Below are 20,874 nucleotides of genomic sequence, written 5' to 3'. Positions count from 1 at the left end.
AAATACGTTTCTTCAGAGATGGTTTATTAAGGTAGTTCATCTCATGCTTATGTGTATTCAAGTGTTCCTGTTTCTGATAAGTTTGGTTTTAATGACTGACAGCTGAGACTGACTTGAGGCCACACCTCCCTGCTGCTCCAAAACTACGTCACCAGCGCAAGATGGCGGCGCCCGTATCCAGAATATTTTGGCTTCATTTTCGTACAGTGGCAGAAGCGGAGACACGTCGTCCATCTCTATTTACTATCTGAGTGTTATGAACATGACATCCAACAGTCATTGAGACAATTCATTCATAAGTTAGCCTCATGGTGGCGCTGATATAAGCTTGTTTTGGAATCTTGAATCTATGAACACAATCACATCGCAATCCATCCAGAAAGAATGTCAGTTTCAAGAGGGAAGACAAGAAGTCAAGTTGGAGTTCAGGTAACTTTGATGAGCAGTGTGAATGTAAAATACAAACATGTAAGAAATAATAGTGTCTTGAAAACCCACAAAAAACACTGCAAGTTTTGTTTCTTGCGTGAAACTGAAACTTTCCACATATACTTCAGATGCACGTTAAACAGGTTTGAGAAAACAGTGCATCTGAAATATCAAATACTTTAAAAGCAGCTGTGGAAGGCGCCGGTCGAGCAGGGAGAAGGAGAGAGAGACAAAAAGAGAACGAGTAATCTCTCCACGCCCAAGCCTCATTTTTATTCAAACAACAGAGTCAGGCTTTGCCTCTCTCGCACCCCCCCCCCCCTCCATCTCCCTTTTCTCTGTTATTCTGTTTCCTTCCCATCTCCTCTTGCCCCCTCCATTACCTATTCCCTTTCACTTTTTTCCTCTCTTCATAACTCATCTCATCTCATCTCCTGCCTCCCCTACGGTATCTATTACAGCAGAGCAACAGGAGAGAAGGGAGGCAGCCGGGTTGGTCCAGCTTTCCAGAAAATAACAGCAATTAAACGATCACTCCACCCAAACGCACTCAGAGGAGCGGCCACCGACGCACCTTGCATTTCGGGGCCTGTTTTGCATCAGAGTGCTCCATTTGTCCCATTGCCGCGCTTAATTGGCCAAACATTATGCCACATCATGCTGATGTATGTCCAGCACAGATACAGTGGAGTCTGGATGTAGTTATTTGATCCATCTGCAGGAAATGTCAAAGTTTTGGTGTCAGGCCCTCGGAATAAAACACTGAGCTATTTTGTCGGCTGCAGCCGCTTTAACGATGAATAGAAAGAAATCCGTCTATCGACAGTGTGACCCCAGCAGACCAGAATGAACATGGTCATAGATATGGAGCCAAGTTTCTTGTGTCTTGAAACACTTAACAGAAAATACCTCTACTGGACATTGAGAAAACTAAAGGTTCTTTAAGGTGGAACTTTCATTTAATTAAGGAAAATCATCTCAACATATTCAGGTTCATATTCTTAATTTGTGTTACTTGAAAATGTTTTAATACTCTAATGATCAGAAAACTCTTTTCTCAAAGTGTCCATTGCTGCAGCTCCTCTTTTCAGCCTCTGTCTGAAACACTTTGAGGTTTTAGCTCCTGTCTCTTTAAATGGAATTCATCCTTTAACCAGAAATGTTCAGCAGTGATCTAATCAGTTGATTAACAGCGACTACGATTCATCACCTAAACCTGGATCTGTGTCTTAAGGGGCTGAAGCTGGACGCAATTAAGAAAACTCAACTTCAGAAACACTTTTTCTCCATCAAGTCTTAAAGCACTTCATCTCTATAGTGCAGGATTTAACCAGTGCAGCAGCGTGGACCAAACGCACATTAGTTGTGTTCCTGAGATTTTGTCTCTGTGGTAAATATTTGTGCTCGTTCGTCCTGTAAACACAACACGTGCTTGTGCGTCGTGTCGTCTCCTCACAAACACCCACAACGTGAAATCGAACCTCGTTTAAAACACAAGACGACAATAACACCGTATGAAACGTGGGACACACACTCAGCCGTAGATGTTACACAATGGATTAAGATTCCTCTCTGTGTCGATCGCCTGTTTCGTGTGCGTGACATTTTTGTGAAGGTGGTGTTTAATATGAAGTTTTAGGCACACGACTCATCTCACTCTTTATTAAACCCCCGGGCGGGAGCTGAACCCCCCCCCCCCCCCCCCCTTCCAGAGGCGTCTATTTACAACGAATTAAGCCTCTGAGCCAGCGACTGGCTCCCAGTGGGTCTCAACACATTCTGATCAAATTCTCAATAAGCTACCGCTGCCTGGCAACAAATGCAATTGCGGTCAATGCCTGCGTTTTTTCGGGGGGTGAAAAAAAATTAACTGAAATGCTCGGAGGATTTTAAAATAACTGCGGACCTCTCAATGTCACAACTTTCATAACTCAAAGTCGTCGGGGGGGGCGTCCCAGCAGTCGAGATCAGCGATGCGAGACACAAACACACAAACACACAAACACACAAACACGTGGTTCTGTCCCACATGCCGCGATGAGAGCAAACACCCCCGACGCGTCCACTTCTCTCATTGTGAGCACGGCTCACTGCGGACCACAAACAGAATCACGACATCCAATCAGGGCTGCAGACGGGTAATCCTCCGGACGGGGGTGCACACCCATGACCAGAACGGGCCGGCTGATGTTCCACAGCTGGTAATCTGCTCAACGCCGAGATAAAAAGAGATCTCCCATTGCTGCTCCTCCCCCCCCGAGCGCCCTGCACTGGGCTCAGGCCTTCATTATATCATATTCCAGTGAAGCCTCGTGAGCCGGACGTCACGTTTGAAGTATTAATGCATGATAAATAACCCCCCCCCCCCCCCAACCCCGGTTTCCTTCTTGACCTCCAGCATTTTGGATTTGCACCGTGACATCTTTTTCTCCCGAACGCGTCCCAGGAATCAATCATTGTGTTGGTGTGCGCTGAAAAGGTTGTCGAGCGCAGATGAGAAACACACATGGGTCGTGTTGTGTCGTTTCATCTGTGAGATGACACAACGGAATTAATCAGCGCTGTCAGATGGGAAATGTGACAAAAAGAGTCGGACGGCGATGACATGTCAGGCAGCCGATGCATAACAAAGAAATACTGATGAATTAACACCGGGGACCCTGCCTGCCTGTGTGTGTGTGTGTGTGTGTGTGTGTGTGTGTGTGTGTGTGTGTGCTGCAGAGCCATGATTAGCATCTGGACAGCAGCCACACACTCGATTCCAACGGGTGAACAGAACACAGGGTTTGTTTGTGTGTTTAATGCTCAGCTGGCATCCGGTGTCGATGAATCCGCAGCCAAAATGTATTTATGACTGGATGACGACACATTTTGCTTTCTGCGTCTGCAACAGGTGCGTGTCAGAAGCTGGTCACGCCTCCATACCCACAGTCCCCCTTCTCTTCTTCTCTTCCTCTAAGTCTGCGGCTGCCCTTCTTCCTATTGCCGCCCTGGTGCAATATCTCCCTCTGATTTTGATGCTGTTTTCTGATCATTGGTTTTACTCAAAGAACGTTAGTGCTGATTGTACAACATCATCCATCCGGAGATCGCTCTGAGGACTCTGGGTATTGAAGTAGGACAGGCATCTCTGGCTCTCTGCATGGAAGCGTTTATCCTTTCATGGCCCAATGGAAAGTACAAAAAAAAAGAAACTCTATGAAACCTGTTTTCACAATTTTTTTTTTGTGTTTGTGTGCAGTCCACAGCACTTCAAAGTCGGTTCCAGTGATGAGTCAGGCAGAGGGAGATAATCACAGGGAACTCACAAACACTCCGGTGACAACTAATTGTCCGATGCTGTTGGCAAACGTGAAAGCAAACGAGCATATAGGAAATAAATATCCCCAAATTACAAGATGTACAGACTCTTCAATATGAAGAGAGATTCAGAAACATGCCGTTAAAACTATCGACTCTCATCAAACGGCGGCAAATTTCAAATTTCAACTAGAACACAACAGACTAGAAGATATCAGGGTCTGTGGAAGGTCTCGTGTCAAGAAGCTCTGCTCTGTGGAACGCGAGTCAGGCTTCGGTCCAGTTTGCTCACCAACATATAAACACCTGACCACAGTCTCTTCACAGTCCTTCATGTGGTTTATCCTTAAATAAAAAAACAGGCCCTGTTGTCCTTGAATCAAACACGTCGGTATAAAATGGTCTCATTTCCATCATTCAAATGTACAGAGTCTTCATGGGAGTGGATGTAACTGGAGTCACCGAAGAAATCCAAATCCTCTTTACTCCTCTTCTTTAAGTTAGGAAGCCGAGTGGCCCGAAAGAAGTCGGTCCAACAATTAAAAGAGATCTGCTGTTTAAAAACATGACAGATCTCCAGGAGCAGCACTGAACAGTGAGCAGGGGAAACTGAAGTGTAAAGACAAAGAGTGGAGTCTGGTGGTTCCAGACTGGGAACCGGTCCCAGTCTCATAGTGCATCCCTCCAGTGTGGTTAGACTGATTCAGTGGGAGACTGGTCGTCGTCGTCGTCGTGGTGCCTCATGGTCTGGACGCTGGTCAGGATCTTCTTCTGGTGTCCGGCGAGAGACACGCCGATTCTCTGAAGATCTCTGAAGGAAGACACAAACAGACATGAGGCGGCTGCAGCATCTTCATCTTCATCATCTTCATCATCAACAGTGCTTGAGCCTGAATGAGTAAACATGACTGGCCTCCTGTTGTATGCCTAAGCCTCCTTCTGCAGTTTCAAACAAAATAAAGATACCAGATTTGAGATCAACGTGACCTTTGACCCCTGAAACGTAATCAATTCATCTTTGAGTCCAACTTAAGGCAAACTTGAGATATCATGTTCAAGACCCTAAAAATATGTTTATTCAGCGTGGTTACCTTGAACTTTAACTTTCAATCACCCAAATCGAATCAGTTCATCCTCGAGTCTGTGTGAACATTAGTGACACATTTGAAAGGATTCTCTCAAAGTGCTCTAGAGAGATTGTGTTGTACTGAGTATTATCAAGATCAGCTGTTCATTGCAGACCTTTGTGTTGTCATTCTTATAAAATATATATCTCACATTATTACATATATCTGGTTTTAAGCTGTTAATCAAAAAGGTATATTCCTCTAACTGGAGGAACAACTTTATGCTTCACATCATTCATCTGATCTGATCTGATTTGGCATCATGTGTTCTGTGTGGGCATCTCACTTTTCACAGGATCTAATGTGGGCTTTCATTTCTCACACAAACAAAACACCCACAATGAATTTGTGTTTGCAAAGAAAACTATTTTTAAGTGGTTATTGTCCTCACACCGAAAATGTCCCCAAGTAGAGGTTCATTCTGCATGAAAAGGGTTCGACATCAATCCCCCACCTCACACCCGCTCTTATCTGCCGGCTCCACATGGGCACTACGTTAGAGTGGACTTTATTAATCCCAGTGGAGGAATTAATCCTCTGTGTTTGACCCATTCTAACTAGTGGGGAGCAGTGGGCAGTCCCAGTGCAGAGCAGTGGGACCGACTCCCAGTGTGTCGGGGGGGCCTTCAGTCAGAGGTGATGACAGGAGCCTCTGGTGGACTATTTATTGACCCAGGAGTTTGGAGGTCGGGGCTAACGGCTCATTTTGTATCCCGTGAGTCAAACCACACGCTGCCACAGTATTTTTCCTCCTGTGAAGGTTTGTTCGGCCAAGAAAGTATGCGATCAAACCAATTACTGAAATAGCTTTGGACAAAACAAAGACACATTAATTGCTGAGTAAACGAGGCTTAAACTCACAGGAGTTTCCCACCGTGACAGATGGTGTTGGGACTTCCACAACATGAAAAACTCACTTCTAACAGGATCATATGAAAGACGAGACACATCAGGCAGAGACACAGACGTGTGAGGTTCTGAGAGAGGGAACCTGGAAGCTGGAGACTGTGAGAAAGATGGTCCTTGATTTCAGATCCGACTATTTGTCGCTAGTTATTTCACAGGGAAATATTGATCTTTAATAATTGTGATCACAGCATTTTACACGATTATTTAACCAGTGTTACTCTCTGGAGTGAAGTGTTTATCCCAGTTCAGTTGACCTACAGGATATGAAATGTTACTACATTATCATTTTTATCTTTATCTAACAATTGTGTGAGATTTTGCAGAATTCAGCTCATAGACTAAATCTAACTGAAGCTGTAGACTGCAGAGGGCAAACTGAAAGGAGATGGTTTGGTCCACGCAGGATTTCCTGTTGGCATCTCGCTCTTAGTGTTGCATCCTTAGCTTCTTAGCTTCCCACATAGCATTAGCTTTATCAATAAATCATGGGATAAGTTGGCCCGAGAAGGATTCACCCCTGGGGTCATTCATAAAAATAAGGAAGGAGGCACTCGCCAGCCCCATTTGAGGAGCATTCAGATTGGGAGAACCTGGCAACCTGACGTCTTTGTGTGCAGCCGCTGACGGAGGCCGCCCCTGAATTGAGACTCCGTTTTAATCCTTGAGTCCAATTCACCATTTGAATGGAGTTTTAAAGTGATTCCCATTGGGCGGCACTGGGATATAGCATCCAGAAGAATTAACAGACTCCTCCTGCCATGGCTGTCGCTGGTGTGACGGCATTAAAGAGGAAGAAAGGACGAGATACAGACAGACAGCTCACATGGACCAATCCATCAGCCAACCAGCTGCCCTGCCACTCATCCACTTGGCAGGTGAGCGAGGGACGCGGGCAGAGAGAGAGAGAGAGAGAGAGAGGCCGTAATGAGTCGACTTACTCAGCTGTGATTTGTGTGACGAGCGGCAGAGACGTGAAACCAGAGCCCAGGAAGGAGTCTCGATACTGGGTCATCTTCAGAGCGGCCAGCCAGTCCTCCACCGAGCTCAGCCGGCTCAGGTCCGGAGCTCCGCGGTCCAACAGGGGATGATGGGACGGACTGGAGAGAGCGCAGATACAGAGCTCAAACACCAGCGTGTCTCAGAGTGTTTGTGTTATGTAGATGCTGTGTGTGTTTCTCTGCTCACCCAGGGGCCATGTTGTTGGTGCCGGCTTTGAGGGAGGCGGGGTTGCGTATCATCTTGTCCAACATGCTGACGATATCCGGGAACTTTGGCCGAGCGTTCCTGTCCTTCTGCCAACAGTCCAGCATCAGCTGGTGCAGCACGACCGGGCAGTCCATCGGCGCCGGCAGCCGGAAGTCCTGATCGATGGCGTTTATCACCTGGGTCACACCAGGGAGACAAGGGGATGAAAACAGAGGAGACAAGAGGATCGAATTATCTGTTTGTGTTTCGTTCTTACAACTCGCTCTGATGCCCACAAATTAAATCTTTAGCTTCCAATATGTGAAAGAAGTCTTCATTGATTTTGAGATGTGAAAGTGGGGTTTAATCTCAAATGATGCAGTGTTGTGTTTAAGTGGCCTTTACATAGTGAGTGAGTGATTGAGTGAGGCTGCCTCCTCACAATCAATCAAATATATATTTCATGATTATCAGCCACACTGAGCACGTGTGAACATCCACTGTACATCACTGATTCTCTAATAAGACTCAACAAGGAGGCGAATGTTGGACACGGCATCATTATTTCCAAATGTCAAGTTTTTTATTTTTACTTTTTCTCTGATTGGAAACATTTGAGTTGTTTTAAGAGAAAGCGGGGGGGACTTGCAGGCAGCGTTTCAAAGCTTCTCTGTCTCAGAAACACTGAAGTTCTGGAAGAGTGAAGACACCGGGCACAAACCTATCAGACGTGATGAGTTCTACAACTGAAATATTTAGTGCGGGTGTAGCAGACTTCATCCTGGAGAACCACAGCTGAGCACAACCCTCTATTCACACATAAAGGAACGGCTGCCTCCATCCACACCTCCATCACCGATGATGTTGAATCAGGAAGCAGAGCACAGGGAGGCATGAATACATTGGAATCATCCGTGGCTGTAATGTAAAGTAATGTATTTGCAGAATGATAGTAAAACAAGTATATTCCAACCTGGCTACAGCAGTTTCTATGACAGAGTACAAAGTGTGTTTTAAGTCACTGGTTGGTTCACTGGTCGCCCCAACTCAAGGTTAACTCATGTATCCCTGAGTGCAGCAGGACTTACAGCTCACTGTTCAGGTTACGGCTCCTTTAAGATTGTGACTGATACGACAGGTGTTTATTTCTTTACAGAATCTGCATCTCACTAAGCAGCAGTGACGCCTGCAGCCGACTCTGATGTGGAGGCAGGTAGCTGCACAGAGGAGCTTCTGATTTCATCGTGCCGTTATTTTTCTCTTCCTGTGAAAACTTTTAAAACAAGAACTCTGTATTTCAGAGAAGGTGCTGCTAAATATGGCAGCATACCTTTGGGTGTAATTATCCTGAACATCACAGAATTGAAAAACCCCTTCCAGTGAAAGAAGAAGTAGCTTCCTCGTCACGTACCAGCAAAATAATCAAAGAGAGGAAATATTAAGTTCAAGGATTATTGTCTCCAATTATTCTGCCCTCGGTGCCGGGAATATGAAAACACTTTGTACACGTCTGCAACTCTAATTGTGATGGTTGCAATAGTTAAAGCTCACCCTGTGCTGTAGAGCTTCACATGGTCTGTGTGTGTGAAAAGCTTTCAGACTGTATCACCACTGGTTTCACACATCCCACTTTAATCGAACCAAACCCAACACCATACTTTCGCACAAAAAGAGCAGATATTCCAGATGTACTACACAATATGTGGCCAAGTCGTAATGGAAATGACATTCATGCAAAATTAATTCTTCACAGCATGAGAAGACAACATATTAGACTTCAGTGTCTTGAATCGTAAGAAAGGATAAAATAAGAAAAATGAGTCTCTGTGCTGTGGTGTGGCTGAAGTCCTGATTGGAGGACACTTTTGTTTTTGTAATTATTGTATTTTTGTTTGTATTTAAACGTACGATATGTAACTACAGCCACTAGGGGTCCTTGGTTGACAGCTGTCAATCACACGATATCCACGTCCCCAGAAATGAACATCCTGCTGTATTGAAGAGGAAGTGAAAACACAGATTGAGATCATAACGTCCTTGAGAAAATGTTTGCTATCGTTTTCACCGACTTCTGCAGAGAAAAAACTTATTTCTCCTGCTGCTGGTCATTTGAGACGATGCAGGTTTCAGGCACTTCACCACTGGCTTCATCACCTGACCTCCACTTCCCCCTGCACACCTGCTCCTCATTATCCTTCCCTGTTTATCTGCATGCTCTGTGGCTGCAGCTCTGCCACGTTTGTTTCTGCCGAAGCATTCCAGCCTTTTGTCTCCAGATCCTGCCTGCTTCAGTTTATGACCTTGTTTTCCCACCATCCCTTGTCACCCCCCCCCCACCCCCCACCTGGTCTTTTTCTGCCCGTCCTCGCTTTGATCGTTGACCTAAGACTCGTCTCAACTTCCCCCTTTGTGCTTCGAGATTTAAGAACCAAGACTCAACGTAGGCTACTGTGTATTTTTTGAGTTTTTTGCTACTGGGTCACATTTTTAAGCTTGTGCGACCGCGTAAGTGCACGCGTAATCCTATTTAGCGGTTAGCTGGTGTGGGGGGGGGGGTAGGGGGAATTGCTGTGCCTCTTCTACTGTACCCGCAGTGCCGGGGATTTTGTCTGCTCGCAAAAGAGTGAACTCCACCTGACCCCGCCACACTTCTCAGGCTTTGTGCCACACAAATTCCCGCTAAGCACTGCTGTCAATCACAATAGCAGCGAGTGCAGTGAAACATCACAGGTCTCTTTCATGATTAATTCATGTCGAACAGAGCACCTGTGGCGGCTCCGCTGACAATTCCACCCGTTCCGTGTTCTTTGAAATTGTGTGTCAGCGAGTTTGTGTGTGTGTGTGTGTGTGCCCCTTACACGTCTGCTTGCATGTGTGCGTGTGTGTAGCATGTGTGAGTTTAGGGTGTCAGGTTCATGCATAGTTAATGCCCCAACAGATCCTCGTTAGCTATAGTAGCAACAAACACACACACACATGCAACGCACACACACACATACATGCACACACTCTCTCCATCATTATACATTGTGCCATTATAAAACTGCCACTGTCATTATACCGACTCTCTGCCATTACTGCTGCATAGGCTGCTTCTACTCCTCTGGAGCGTGCGGGGGGTAGGGGGGGGGGGGTGAGCCGGGTGGAGCTAAGGAGCCACAGCAGGGGGGAGGTGAGAGACGAGGAAAGTGTGAAATAAGGGGAAAGAGGTGGAAGAAGATCTGAATGTAAAACAGGGGAAATGGTTTCTTTGCAGAGAAAAAAACTGTTTCTTCAAACGTGTTGGAAGGAGAATCTCACAACTGATTAACTCCTCATCAGTGTGATAAGTAACCAGACTGAGAGAACTCCACGTGTTGGTTAATGAGGTCTGGAGGAGGTTAAACATTTCTGAAGTGGAGCCGACAACATTGAAATTATTCCTCTCAGAGCTTTTTACAGCAGCAAGTTCTCGAGGTGGTAAATAGAAACAAAGTCACTCGCTGGTGCTTTGGCAAATTCTACTGCGGCAACAAAGAGAAAAGAAGAATATATTTTTAAAGCTGAAAGTTAAAGTCCCAGGCTACTCTCCCCGTGTCACAGACTTGAGACATTTAGTTTGAGAAAAGCAAGAGTTGGGATTTAGAGCCTCTGCGCTTTGAAGTGGGGTTTTAGTGCCAAAACTAACTATAATCTGTTTATCGTATTACTTCTTGGAATCACAAAACCTCAAAATAAAAACGTCAGCCATGCGGGAACCTCCTCTTTCATGTACGTGATCCCCTTTAGGTTTCAAATGAAATACGCAGCCCACAGGAAGGACGAGAGAGGGGGTTTAACGTTGTGTTAACACAACAGCAGAGTATTGTGTATGAAAAATGGTGATTATTCCTGGTCTAAAAAAAGGATTAATGTAATTTGAACACACATAAACAATGAGACCCTTCCCATGGTTAAATTACCAAAAGGCTGCTGCTGTTACTGGTTCTGCTCCCAATCAAAAAGACAGATCTCTATCTACGCCTGTGAATGATGGTCGGGGGAAACGCCCGTCACGTGCTGCAGCGCTGTGCAACAAACACACACGTGCACCACCACTGCGCACAATGGCAGCGCAAAAACTAAATGTTAATAAGAGTAATTACACATAATGAGCATGATCTCAAACATTCAACTGTTTTGTTCAGAGCCACGAGGACGAGATGTTTAATTATTCTTTTATGTCCACAAATGTGAAAAAGGTTTTGTTCAAATCACCTTATAAGTGAATTTGATTCTTCTCACTCTATGGTTACAAACATTATACTACATTTGATTACACTGATGAGTGCATTCAACCATGAGGGTTCAAACCCCGAACAACAAGAATCAAGAAAGTACAATTTCTTCAAGAAAGCCAAACTACAAAGTGCTGTAAGTAAGTGACATTTAAGTGCTACTAACATCTACTGACTATCTAATGGAGCGGGCTGTCCACTAACCAGAGGGTCAGTGGTTCGGATCCCCGGCGCTTGAAAACACCTATATCCATTAACCCTGATTACAAAGTCATGCAGAGGTGAAAACTCAAGGATTCTGTCGAAACCTTGAGCAAACTCCATCACATACAAGAGGGGAAATACAAACTTCACAATACACTAGGCTGTAGTTTGATTTATTTTACATCTTTGCAGCCTTAAGTTAAACCAGCTGATTGTTATTGGTGATCATCACTTTCTTAAGTAAACATATACTTTAGTTTAGTTTGAAACTGGGTGGCTTTTCATGATTTGGGGGCTGCAGGCAAACGACTGCAAGGAAAAAGTCCATGACAGTGATTTGTTTAATGTGCTACTCAAGAATGTTGAGTACTGTATTAGACATATATAAAAAATAAAAATCTGTATTTTGGGGAAGGCTTGAAGTAGACAGATGCTAACCACACCCAAACCCCTTACGCCAGGATCAAATACAAAGTTACAGACGCGACAGCAGATTGATCACACTGTGCAGGTAATTGGAATAAAGTTGTCAGGGAAATGAAGTGATGCCTTTTGGTCTGATGTTCCCGGGAACAGACACTTCTGTGACACTTAAAATTGATGTCCTCATTTTCTGTGTGTTTTTCTCGACATGCCGACTCCCTGCTGTGGGAGACGGAGGAGGAAACAAACAAATCACAACTAACCCCCCCCCCCCCCCCCCCCCCACACACACACACACACACACAGACACACACTAGAATACTTTGGAATGACAACTAATGAAAAAAAGGTAAATGTACACAATTCTACACAACTACAGTGAAAATAAAACAACAAAGTCAGCCCCTCTCGCTTTCTTTATCACACACCTAAAGAAAAAAGGTAACTGCACACAATCACAGCTACATGACAGGGTCAGGCCCTTTCTTTATCGCTCTCTCAAACACACACACACACACAGACACGCACACAGGATGACTTACATCTTGGTTGCTCATGTCCCAGTAAGGTCTCTCTCCGTATGCCATCACCTCCCAGGTGACGATCCCGTAACTCCACACATCAGAGGCGGACGTGAACTTCCTGTAGGCGATCGCCTCCGGAGCCGTCCACCGCACGGGGATTTTACCGCCCTGAGGGAAAGAGAGAGAGAGAAAGGAGGGGAGGAAAGAGAGGGAAGAGAAAGAGAAAATAATATATTTGGTGTTTTTATGGTTTCACTTCTCACGTGCATGCACATATAGTACATGTTTTTAAAGAGAGGCCACAGGCAGCTCATATATCAGCCATGCTCCGTCATAAACACCAAGGTGAAGACTGGATTATTAGTGTAACAGTCATCACAATCTACAGCAGACACAGAGATGAGGAATGAGTCCACGCTTGATGTATTGCACATTATCCAGGAGTCACCTGCTGTGCTGTAGCATCACATACAGTTTTTAAGGTTTAAAAGATAATGCTGGATATGATCGATTTATCTACAGGATCTTAATTCCCACAAAGAGGAAGCAGCAGATGGCGATATCTCAGTGAGATGGATAAACACACCTGCTCCACTTACAGCGCTTTTATATTTCTTGTCTTTTATAATGAAGACAAAGCAGCGACGGAACAAAAGCCTTGTCCTCACGGCTGCTGATTTAAAAGTCCAGGAGAATGGAAAATACTGCTTCATTCAAGAACTCTGTTGTCTTGGTGCAAGAATTACTAAAATTCATCCTCAAATTAATATGTGCCTGTTGTTAAGATTTACACTGGAGAATATTCAAGCGTAAAAAATAAGAAACCATACAGTTAAATATAAATATATGCAAAACAAGTATCAAATAAAGTTATCTATAAAATGTAAGTACACCCAAGTTGAGGTTACATAAATATGATAGTTACTGCAGAATATTTTAAGGTTAAATATTATACAAATAAATATATATTTCATATTGGTTTGGCTTGAATATATTTTCTTTGTAAACCATAATCTTTTAAATGTAAATGAAATATTATGAGCGACCTCCTAACAGATGTTGGCTCTTAAGGCAATGACCGATCCTTCAGTCTGTCTCAAATGTAGTGATGGATTCCCATTAAATTTGGCTCAGGCATTCCTGGTCCTCAGAGGATGAATCCTTCTCTACGTGATGATGAGAAGTGGGTTTGAATGTTGGATTGTTCGTTTTAGAAAATACTCTGACTCCTTCCAACCTGACATCAGGAACATGTTTCAGCAGGAGGTCACATAAGCTCTTCAACCATCCAACCAGCAGGTGTGATAAAGTGAACCAGGCCCTTAATGACCTCTGACTTTTTACACAATCCCAACAGTTACAGTCACAGCAACATATCAATAAAACTAATGACTGAGCGAAGGACGGTGATTAACTGTCCATGGGGCACGAGGGAATCATCCATCCATCTATTAACTGGGCTGTTTATCCTTCTGAGGTCACGAGGTGGAGGACAATCCCAGGTGATATCGTGAACACAGCGGACGGATCCCCAGTCCATCACTGGGCTGAGATACAGTGACAACCATTCACACTCCCAATCACACGAGAGTCGCAGTTTAGATGTTAACAATTAGCCTGAGCTAACCTGCATGTCTGAGAACACACACACATACGTGATGTACAGTGGTGTGAAAAGAAAGAGAAACAAAAGCCTCAAAGACTAGAGATGCAAAAGACAAGTATTTTCTTCCACAGGGTGTAAAGTTTCATGTCTCTCTACTGTTCACATGTTAATATGCTAACACTAGCATCCGTTAAATAGCACGCATGTTATGTAGCTGCATGTTTAAATGTCAATTCACCTTCTTCCCTCTCTGGCACCAACATCAGGACATTGTGTTTATTGTCCTTCTAGCTTGACAGTAAATAAAGATGGACGACATCACAGCTCCCAAAAAGTGAAGCCTAATCATCTCAATCGCCCCCTAGTGGCTTTCTGCAGTATAGGTCGTAAACCCGACCTCGTCCAACACTACAAATTAAAAGCATGTGTTGCAATCCAAGTGTTAATCAACCAAAAAATCTGGTTTTAATTTGTAATTTGATGATTTAAAAAGTGGGTGAAAAGTCATGATTGACAGCTGCGACTGACTCATCGTCAGGATCTAACCTTTGCAAAATTATCTCTTCTTTTCATATCTTCGTCAATTTCATTCTCTCATGAGGTCCAGCCTCCTGGTCATGAAAATCTCCATAGTGACAGGCAGGCAGTTTGCCATCGTTTGGCCACGGTAAGATGGCAGCATCTGTATCCTCTTGAGGATGTGTTTATTTGTGCGCGCCTGTCCCATGTGTGTCTGTGTGTGTGTGTCTGTGTGTGTCTGTGTGTGTCCTTACCAGTGAGCTGGTGTAGGTGGGGTCAGAGGTGTCCTCCTCCAGATAGCGTGAGAGGCCAAAGTCGGACACCTTACACACCAGGTTACTGTTCACCAGGATGTTTCGAGCTGCCAGGTCCCGGTGAACATAGCTCATCTCCGCCAGGTACCTGTTCACATCAACGGGATTTATTGTGTGAATGTGTGTGTTATCTGCTCCCAGCTACCTGGGCTACTATAAAAAGAAACTGGGATTTAGTCTCTGTGTGTGTGTGTGTGTGTGTGTGTGTGTGTGTGTGTGTTTGTGTGTCTACTGCCAGATGCCGTCAATAAAAGAGGAATCGGATTAAATGTTTGTGAATATGAACTTGTTTGTGTGTTTTCACAGACACTCATGAATAAAACATAGATAGGATCTAATATGTGTGTGTGTGTGTTTGTGTGTGTGTGTGTGTGTGAGTGTGTGTGTGTGTCTGTACCTCATTCCAGACGCGATGCCCCTCAGCATACCAACCAGCTGGATCACAGAGAACTGGCCATCATTCTGCTGCAAAGAAACCACCGACCAAAAAGGAGGATTTTTATTTTCCGTTATTAAACCTTTTCAAGCTTCTTATCAAAAAAGAGTCGAGTGTATAAAAAGAAGATTGTTCACAGAAAATGTCACAACTGGATCTTTAACAAACAAGTTCCTTTTCCCACTCAGCTGGTGGAGGAGTGAGTGAGGACTTTCTTACTGAGACTCAAACACATATTAAAGAAAGATACAACCCACTCTGATCATTCCTATCTGTGGAAATGTCATTTTTAATGGTTTAACTTCCAACTTTTTACGATTACATTTTTCTATTTGTCAGGCCATTGATCTTGAGTTAGTGTTTTGGTCTTTTACGATGTGTGTTTTTGAGCTGCCGAAGACAAAGTTGAAAATGATGAGAGAAATATTGAAAAATGGTCGCACAAGATCGCGGACACGTGCACAAACGGCTGATTTGAAGCCGAAGCAACCGAACACAGCTTGGAGCAGAAATATGGGATCAAGTTCTCTCAGAGTGAATGTTGTGATAACTCATGTTCACAAACCGATCAATCAGAATATGACATTCAACTATGCAGAATACACCCAACATTTTTGTAAATGTCATTTAAGAATTCAAGAAACAAGCCTAAGTCCAGACTTTCCACTTCTCTTGTTGCTTCAGGCATGTTTTGGCACTATGGCCAATTATTGTGTTTCTGTACTTTCAAAATAAAAGCATGTTCTTGAAAAGGTGCATCGATGTCATATCCTTTTGTTCCCCTATCTTCACAGTGAAGGGGTCAAATGTTCAATGTGAGGCCGACACTTCAGATCGTTAAACACTATTCAACCTGTTGGGTCTGAGGTCTGTTATTTTTGTATTAGTTAATGAGTGCTGTTACATTTTTTTACTAATTAATGCAAATATGTGGTTTGTTTGAATATGCAGAAGACAAAAGGGAGAAAAATGCAGTTTCAGCTCAGAGGCAGTAGCATCGTGCACCGTTCATATAGTTTATGAATTGGAGATAATATTTATCAGTTGATATCATATAACTTTAAATAACATTACGCAGCTCGACCAGTGCCAAACAAAAACTTTAAAACAGACCTGCAGAGTTGAGAAAGCAGGAGTTCCTTTGGCTGTTTTTACTTTAGCCAGTGATATTTTAAGGTCTTTATATTAATCAAGTAAAGATTCCATGTCGGAGCCTCAGAAGATGTTGGCCGGTTGGTTTTCATGTCCTTAAGATATATATATCTCACTGATGCTACAATTGCAATACTGCCTTTCGGTATGTGTACCAGTTTAATATGAGAGTGTACAGACTAATTCAAATCATTAATTTTATTAGGCCAAAGCTTAAATCTCATTTTTAATAGCATTTCCTCAGTGGGTACAAGCGAAGTTGAGCCAACAACATTTGCCTTTTATGCGTTTTTAACCTTGGGGCCAGACTGTTTCTTAAAAACATCACTAACATCCCCTGACATAGTTGCAGTCGAAGATGTGTGTGTGTTTGTGTGTCTATTAATTCACTTTGTGCATCAAACCGTGTCTTTGATGCTCCTCTGGCCTAATCCTCTGCAGGCAGAACCTTGAAGGTGCACACAAACACACAGCCTGCATTGATCCTCAGGGTCTGGTGCCTGCAAGATGGTCACGCTAGGACAGCAACACCAGCGAGATCGATCACTCTGTGTGTGTGTGTGTGTGTGTGTGTGTGTGTGTACACGCGTGTATGAGTCAGCGGACGATTTCGGAGTCAAAAGGGGTCACGCTGTGAGAACAGAACATCAAAGAGCGTCTCTTTCTGTTTTTAGAGGCGCCTCGAAGGAGGGCAGGATCAGAGGTGCGGACAGACAGACAGGATGAGGAGGAAGGAAGGAGCAGGAAGGAAAAAGAGGAGAGAGAAGAAGAGCAGGAGGTTGTTTCTGTCTTTGTGTCTCTTGGAAACTTCGTCTGGTTTCTTTACATCATGTCTGTGTGCATGAACTTCGACTGTTGTTAAAGTTTTGGTCACTTTAGATGTTTAGTTTCTCATCATCTGATCGTTTCGTTCTGCAGAGTGACAACCACCTCCAACTTATGATATTGGTCTCTTTAATGTTAAAGTACGTCCTAGCGTAAAACAGCAGCTTTTGAGGTTCAATGACTTAGAATATGGAGAATGTTTCCTTGTTCATTCCCACTCCTCAACCTGAAGTGGGTTCGATCTCCTGTGTGGAACTGACAGAGTCACAGATTCAACTCAACTCAGCTCCAGGAAGATGAAGAGTGAATCTGAACTGTAGATCAGTTAAAAACCAGAGTTTATCTCTAATATTCAGCAGGAAAACTTTTAATTATGACGAAGTCTGGTGAACTTGTCTGGTGGTTTCAGTTCAGTGAGTGGGTCCACACAGCCAGAGCTCCACTCAATACATCGATACACTTTGTTTTTCCTCTACATGAAAGCAACCTAATTACATGGAGCCCAGCAGAATGAATCCCCACGGGGGGCTACAGGGGGCGCTGGTGCTCATTAAAAATGACTGTTACTTTAACTAGTTATCAAATGTGCTATAAACAACTGAATTAAATTGAATTGCTAAGTCCTGTTTCAAAAATAATGAAAAAAGAGGACAAAAAATCTCAACTCAGTGAAAAATTCAATAGTATTAAAGTTAAACCACCAATGGTTTAGAACTTATCAGTGTTTGTATGGTTAAGATATTGTCTCCTGTACATACATATTGCAGGACGTGCATGTTATTCTTTCTCCCGTGAGTGTTTTTGAGTTATTTTTGGAGGTGCAGACATTTTTTGAAGGAGCATTTCTGCCATCGAGGACCTTGTGATATGATTGAAAGCGAGAACGTGGACCTTAACTAATGAAGACACATTTCCTCAGTCGGCTTCTTACGATGACTGATGGGACCTTCGTGATCACACTGACACTTTTTTTTTGTCGCTTCACTTCTGAGACTCTGTCTCTTCTTGCTGGTTTGAAGTCGAACATGTGAAGGGTTTGTTTTTACATTTGATTGTTGCTTATCTGTTCATGAATATTTAATGGTATAGGGGAATTATTTAAAGCCACGTTTTCAAGGGGTTTTAAATTGAGACGGTTTTGTCAAATAGTATTTTTAGATTAACGCATGAAGTCGTTTTTTAGTCAATCTGAAGAAGACCAGGTGGTTGGATAGAAATCTCCAGAATAAGTTCAACTGTTTGGCCTGAACACTGTGAGCTTGTGTCTGTCCGCTCTTACAAAAAGTCTGACCTGTCACCCGATGACATGTTGGACCAATCACAGCCTTGAATATGATATAAAGTGCAGGAGTCACTGCGTGTGCCTGTGTGAATTTGTTATTTACCCGGAGAAACGAGTCCAGAGCTCCGTTCTCCATCATCTCCGTGATGATCATCGTTGGCCTGCTTTTGGTGACCACGCCCTCCAGTCTGATGATGTTCGGTTGGTCAAACTGGCCCATGATTGACGCCTCGGACAGGAAGTCCCGCCTCTGCCTCTCGGAGTAGCCCACCTTCAGGGTCTTGATGGCCACGGATATTTCCTTTTTCCCAACGGGCTTCAGGCGGCCTTTGTACACCTCGCCAAACTCCCCTGAGACAAAAGATGACAAGGTACTTTTCAGAGAACAGTGACTCTGTTACATTTAAAAACAAACATTATGATGTAAAATGGGTCAGTCGTGAAATTAGATTTTAACAACTGGTGCAAGCGAGATAGAAAACAGCTCCAAGATATTCCAGGAGGCAGAGGCAAGAATCCAAAAATCCATAAAAAGCAGGCGAGAGGGTCAAAATACAAAAAAATACACACAGGAACCATGGAAAGAACGTGGAACAGAAAACATGAACGAAACTGAGAGGGAGAAAGACTTAGTAGATAAAATGAACTCATCATCAACCAGACAACTAAAGTCAGGAAATAAAACAAACAAATTTTTTTTTTAATCGACTGAAGTTCACAATATTTGGGCACCTTTTACTTATATTCTAAATTAAACTATTCATTTAACTCTAAAAATGGTTCTACTAGTCATGTTAATCACATGAATCATTGATTAGGCAACATTATTTAGTTTGGACATTCTGCTTCCTGTTTACAGAGGCATGCACAAGACCAGTGTAGGTGAATTGTCATGTGGTATGTGTGTAAGTATCATTGGCTGTAAACCTGTCTTCTCTTGAATGACCAGCAGCTTTTTATATATAGTAGTCTATGAGAAAATGACTCTTCTTCGCATTTAATTTATAACCTCAGTAAATATTTATCCCATTTAGATATTATACGATTTACAGTATGCATTTGGGCGTGGCTACTGTGATTGACAGCCAGTACTGGCCAATGGGTGCAGGTCACAGGTGTAGGTGGGTGTACAGTATCCTCAAACTCCTTAGTTAGGCTCCACCCCCTTGTCCCCTAGGGAAAAAAAGTTGACTTCTGGTTTCAAGAGCCAAATGGTGCTGGACGAAATATCAATATCAAAGCAGCAGCTCACAAACCAATGGGCGGCGTCATGGGGGGGGGGGGGGGGGGGGGTTGTCACTTGGTTAGTGTGAACGAGGAGTTTCTGATACAGATAGTAGCTTGTCCTGATGGAGACAGTTTTAGTTTTAAGACTTGAACGAGAAGCTGTCTCCTCAGTCTCACACTGAGCAGCTCTGTTGATACAAACTGAAGTTTTTTCGCTCAGAGGCACATCAACGGGATGTTTTTTTGGAGACTGAAAGAACAACAAAAAATAAATCCCCTCAAGAACGACTTTCAGGGATAAGAGAAGTGCTGCGTGGCACATGAAATAAAAGAGTCAGAGCCAACTGTGTCACTATTATGTCTCCGGTTCTCGTTCTTTTCCCCAACACATCCATCAGTCACATCTTGTCTTAAACAAAGGCAGCCAGGTGCCCTCGTGGAGAAGCAGAAACAGACTGTACTGAAACACAAAGTTCACAAGTTCAACCCCCGCCTGCAGTCTGTCTTGGAGCCAAAACACTGTTATGACTTGTACCAATCATTTATTGAGCTGAGATCTCTGTGGGTTCTGTATTTTCTAAATAAAATACAGTAAAAATCTAGGCATTAGATTCCTGACCAGAAATAACTCTTAGGTCATAAACAAACATGCAGGAGAGGCCAAGACTGTGAGAGCACATTGATATTAGGTTAATCTGAGACTGTGCGTCAAATCTACACCTTAGACGTGAACTCTCCACAGAATCCTACGACTTACCGTAAATGTAGCTACGCCTCGAGGCAACGCAGACCGCAAGAGTCGGTCCACTTGCTAGCATCGCATTTCCAACAGACTGTATTTCCGGAATCTCCTGCTTCGACTAACTTAGTTTAATGATCCTACAGCTAATCTCCTCTAACCCTCTTCTTTAAGAAAAAGGTATCGCCCTTATACCAACATGATAAAACTTGTTCTGAGGTAAACAGATCAACAGAGAATTTGTAAATAAGCTTCTTGTTGGAAGAAACTACCCCCACTAGAGTTTAAGTGATGTAATTGCAAGGGGACGCACCCACACCTATCGGCTACATGCTAAACTCCGGAGTAACTTTGACGCAAAACCATGAATTGGCCTTAAACCCTTGCTGTGTCCAAGGTGACCCCCCCAGCCGTTTG

General features: G+C 43.6%; 1 protein-coding gene across 1 annotated transcript in view; it reads right to left on the bottom strand.

Annotated features, from left to right (window-relative positions):
• Window positions 1–4,394: 4,394 nt before the first annotated feature.
• The window catches only part of LOC133961182 (ephrin type-B receptor 1-like), a 67,915-nt gene continuing 51,435 nt past the window's right edge, over window positions 4,395–20,874 (bottom strand). The window contains exons 14-20 of the mRNA XM_062396208.1: window positions 18,595–18,842; window positions 15,194–15,261; window positions 14,737–14,884; window positions 12,376–12,525; window positions 6,951–7,147; window positions 6,704–6,862; window positions 4,395–4,540 (exon numbers count right to left, since the gene is read on the bottom strand). Of these exons, the coding sequence (XP_062252192.1) occupies window positions 4,423–4,540; window positions 6,704–6,862; window positions 6,951–7,147; window positions 12,376–12,525; window positions 14,737–14,884; window positions 15,194–15,261; window positions 18,595–18,842 (1,088 nt within the window). The 3' untranslated portion in view covers window positions 4,395–4,422. The remainder of the gene's footprint in view (window positions 4,541–6,703; window positions 6,863–6,950; window positions 7,148–12,375; window positions 12,526–14,736; window positions 14,885–15,193; window positions 15,262–18,594; window positions 18,843–20,874) is intronic.

This window comes from Platichthys flesus, chromosome 9, assembly GCF_949316205.1.
Source record: "Platichthys flesus chromosome 9, fPlaFle2.1, whole genome shotgun sequence".
In the NCBI taxonomy this organism is placed as follows: Eukaryota; Metazoa; Chordata; class Actinopteri; order Pleuronectiformes; family Pleuronectidae; genus Platichthys; species Platichthys flesus.
The sequence above is the reverse complement of the archived record's forward strand: the minus strand, read 5'-3'. Positions and strand labels throughout refer to the sequence as shown.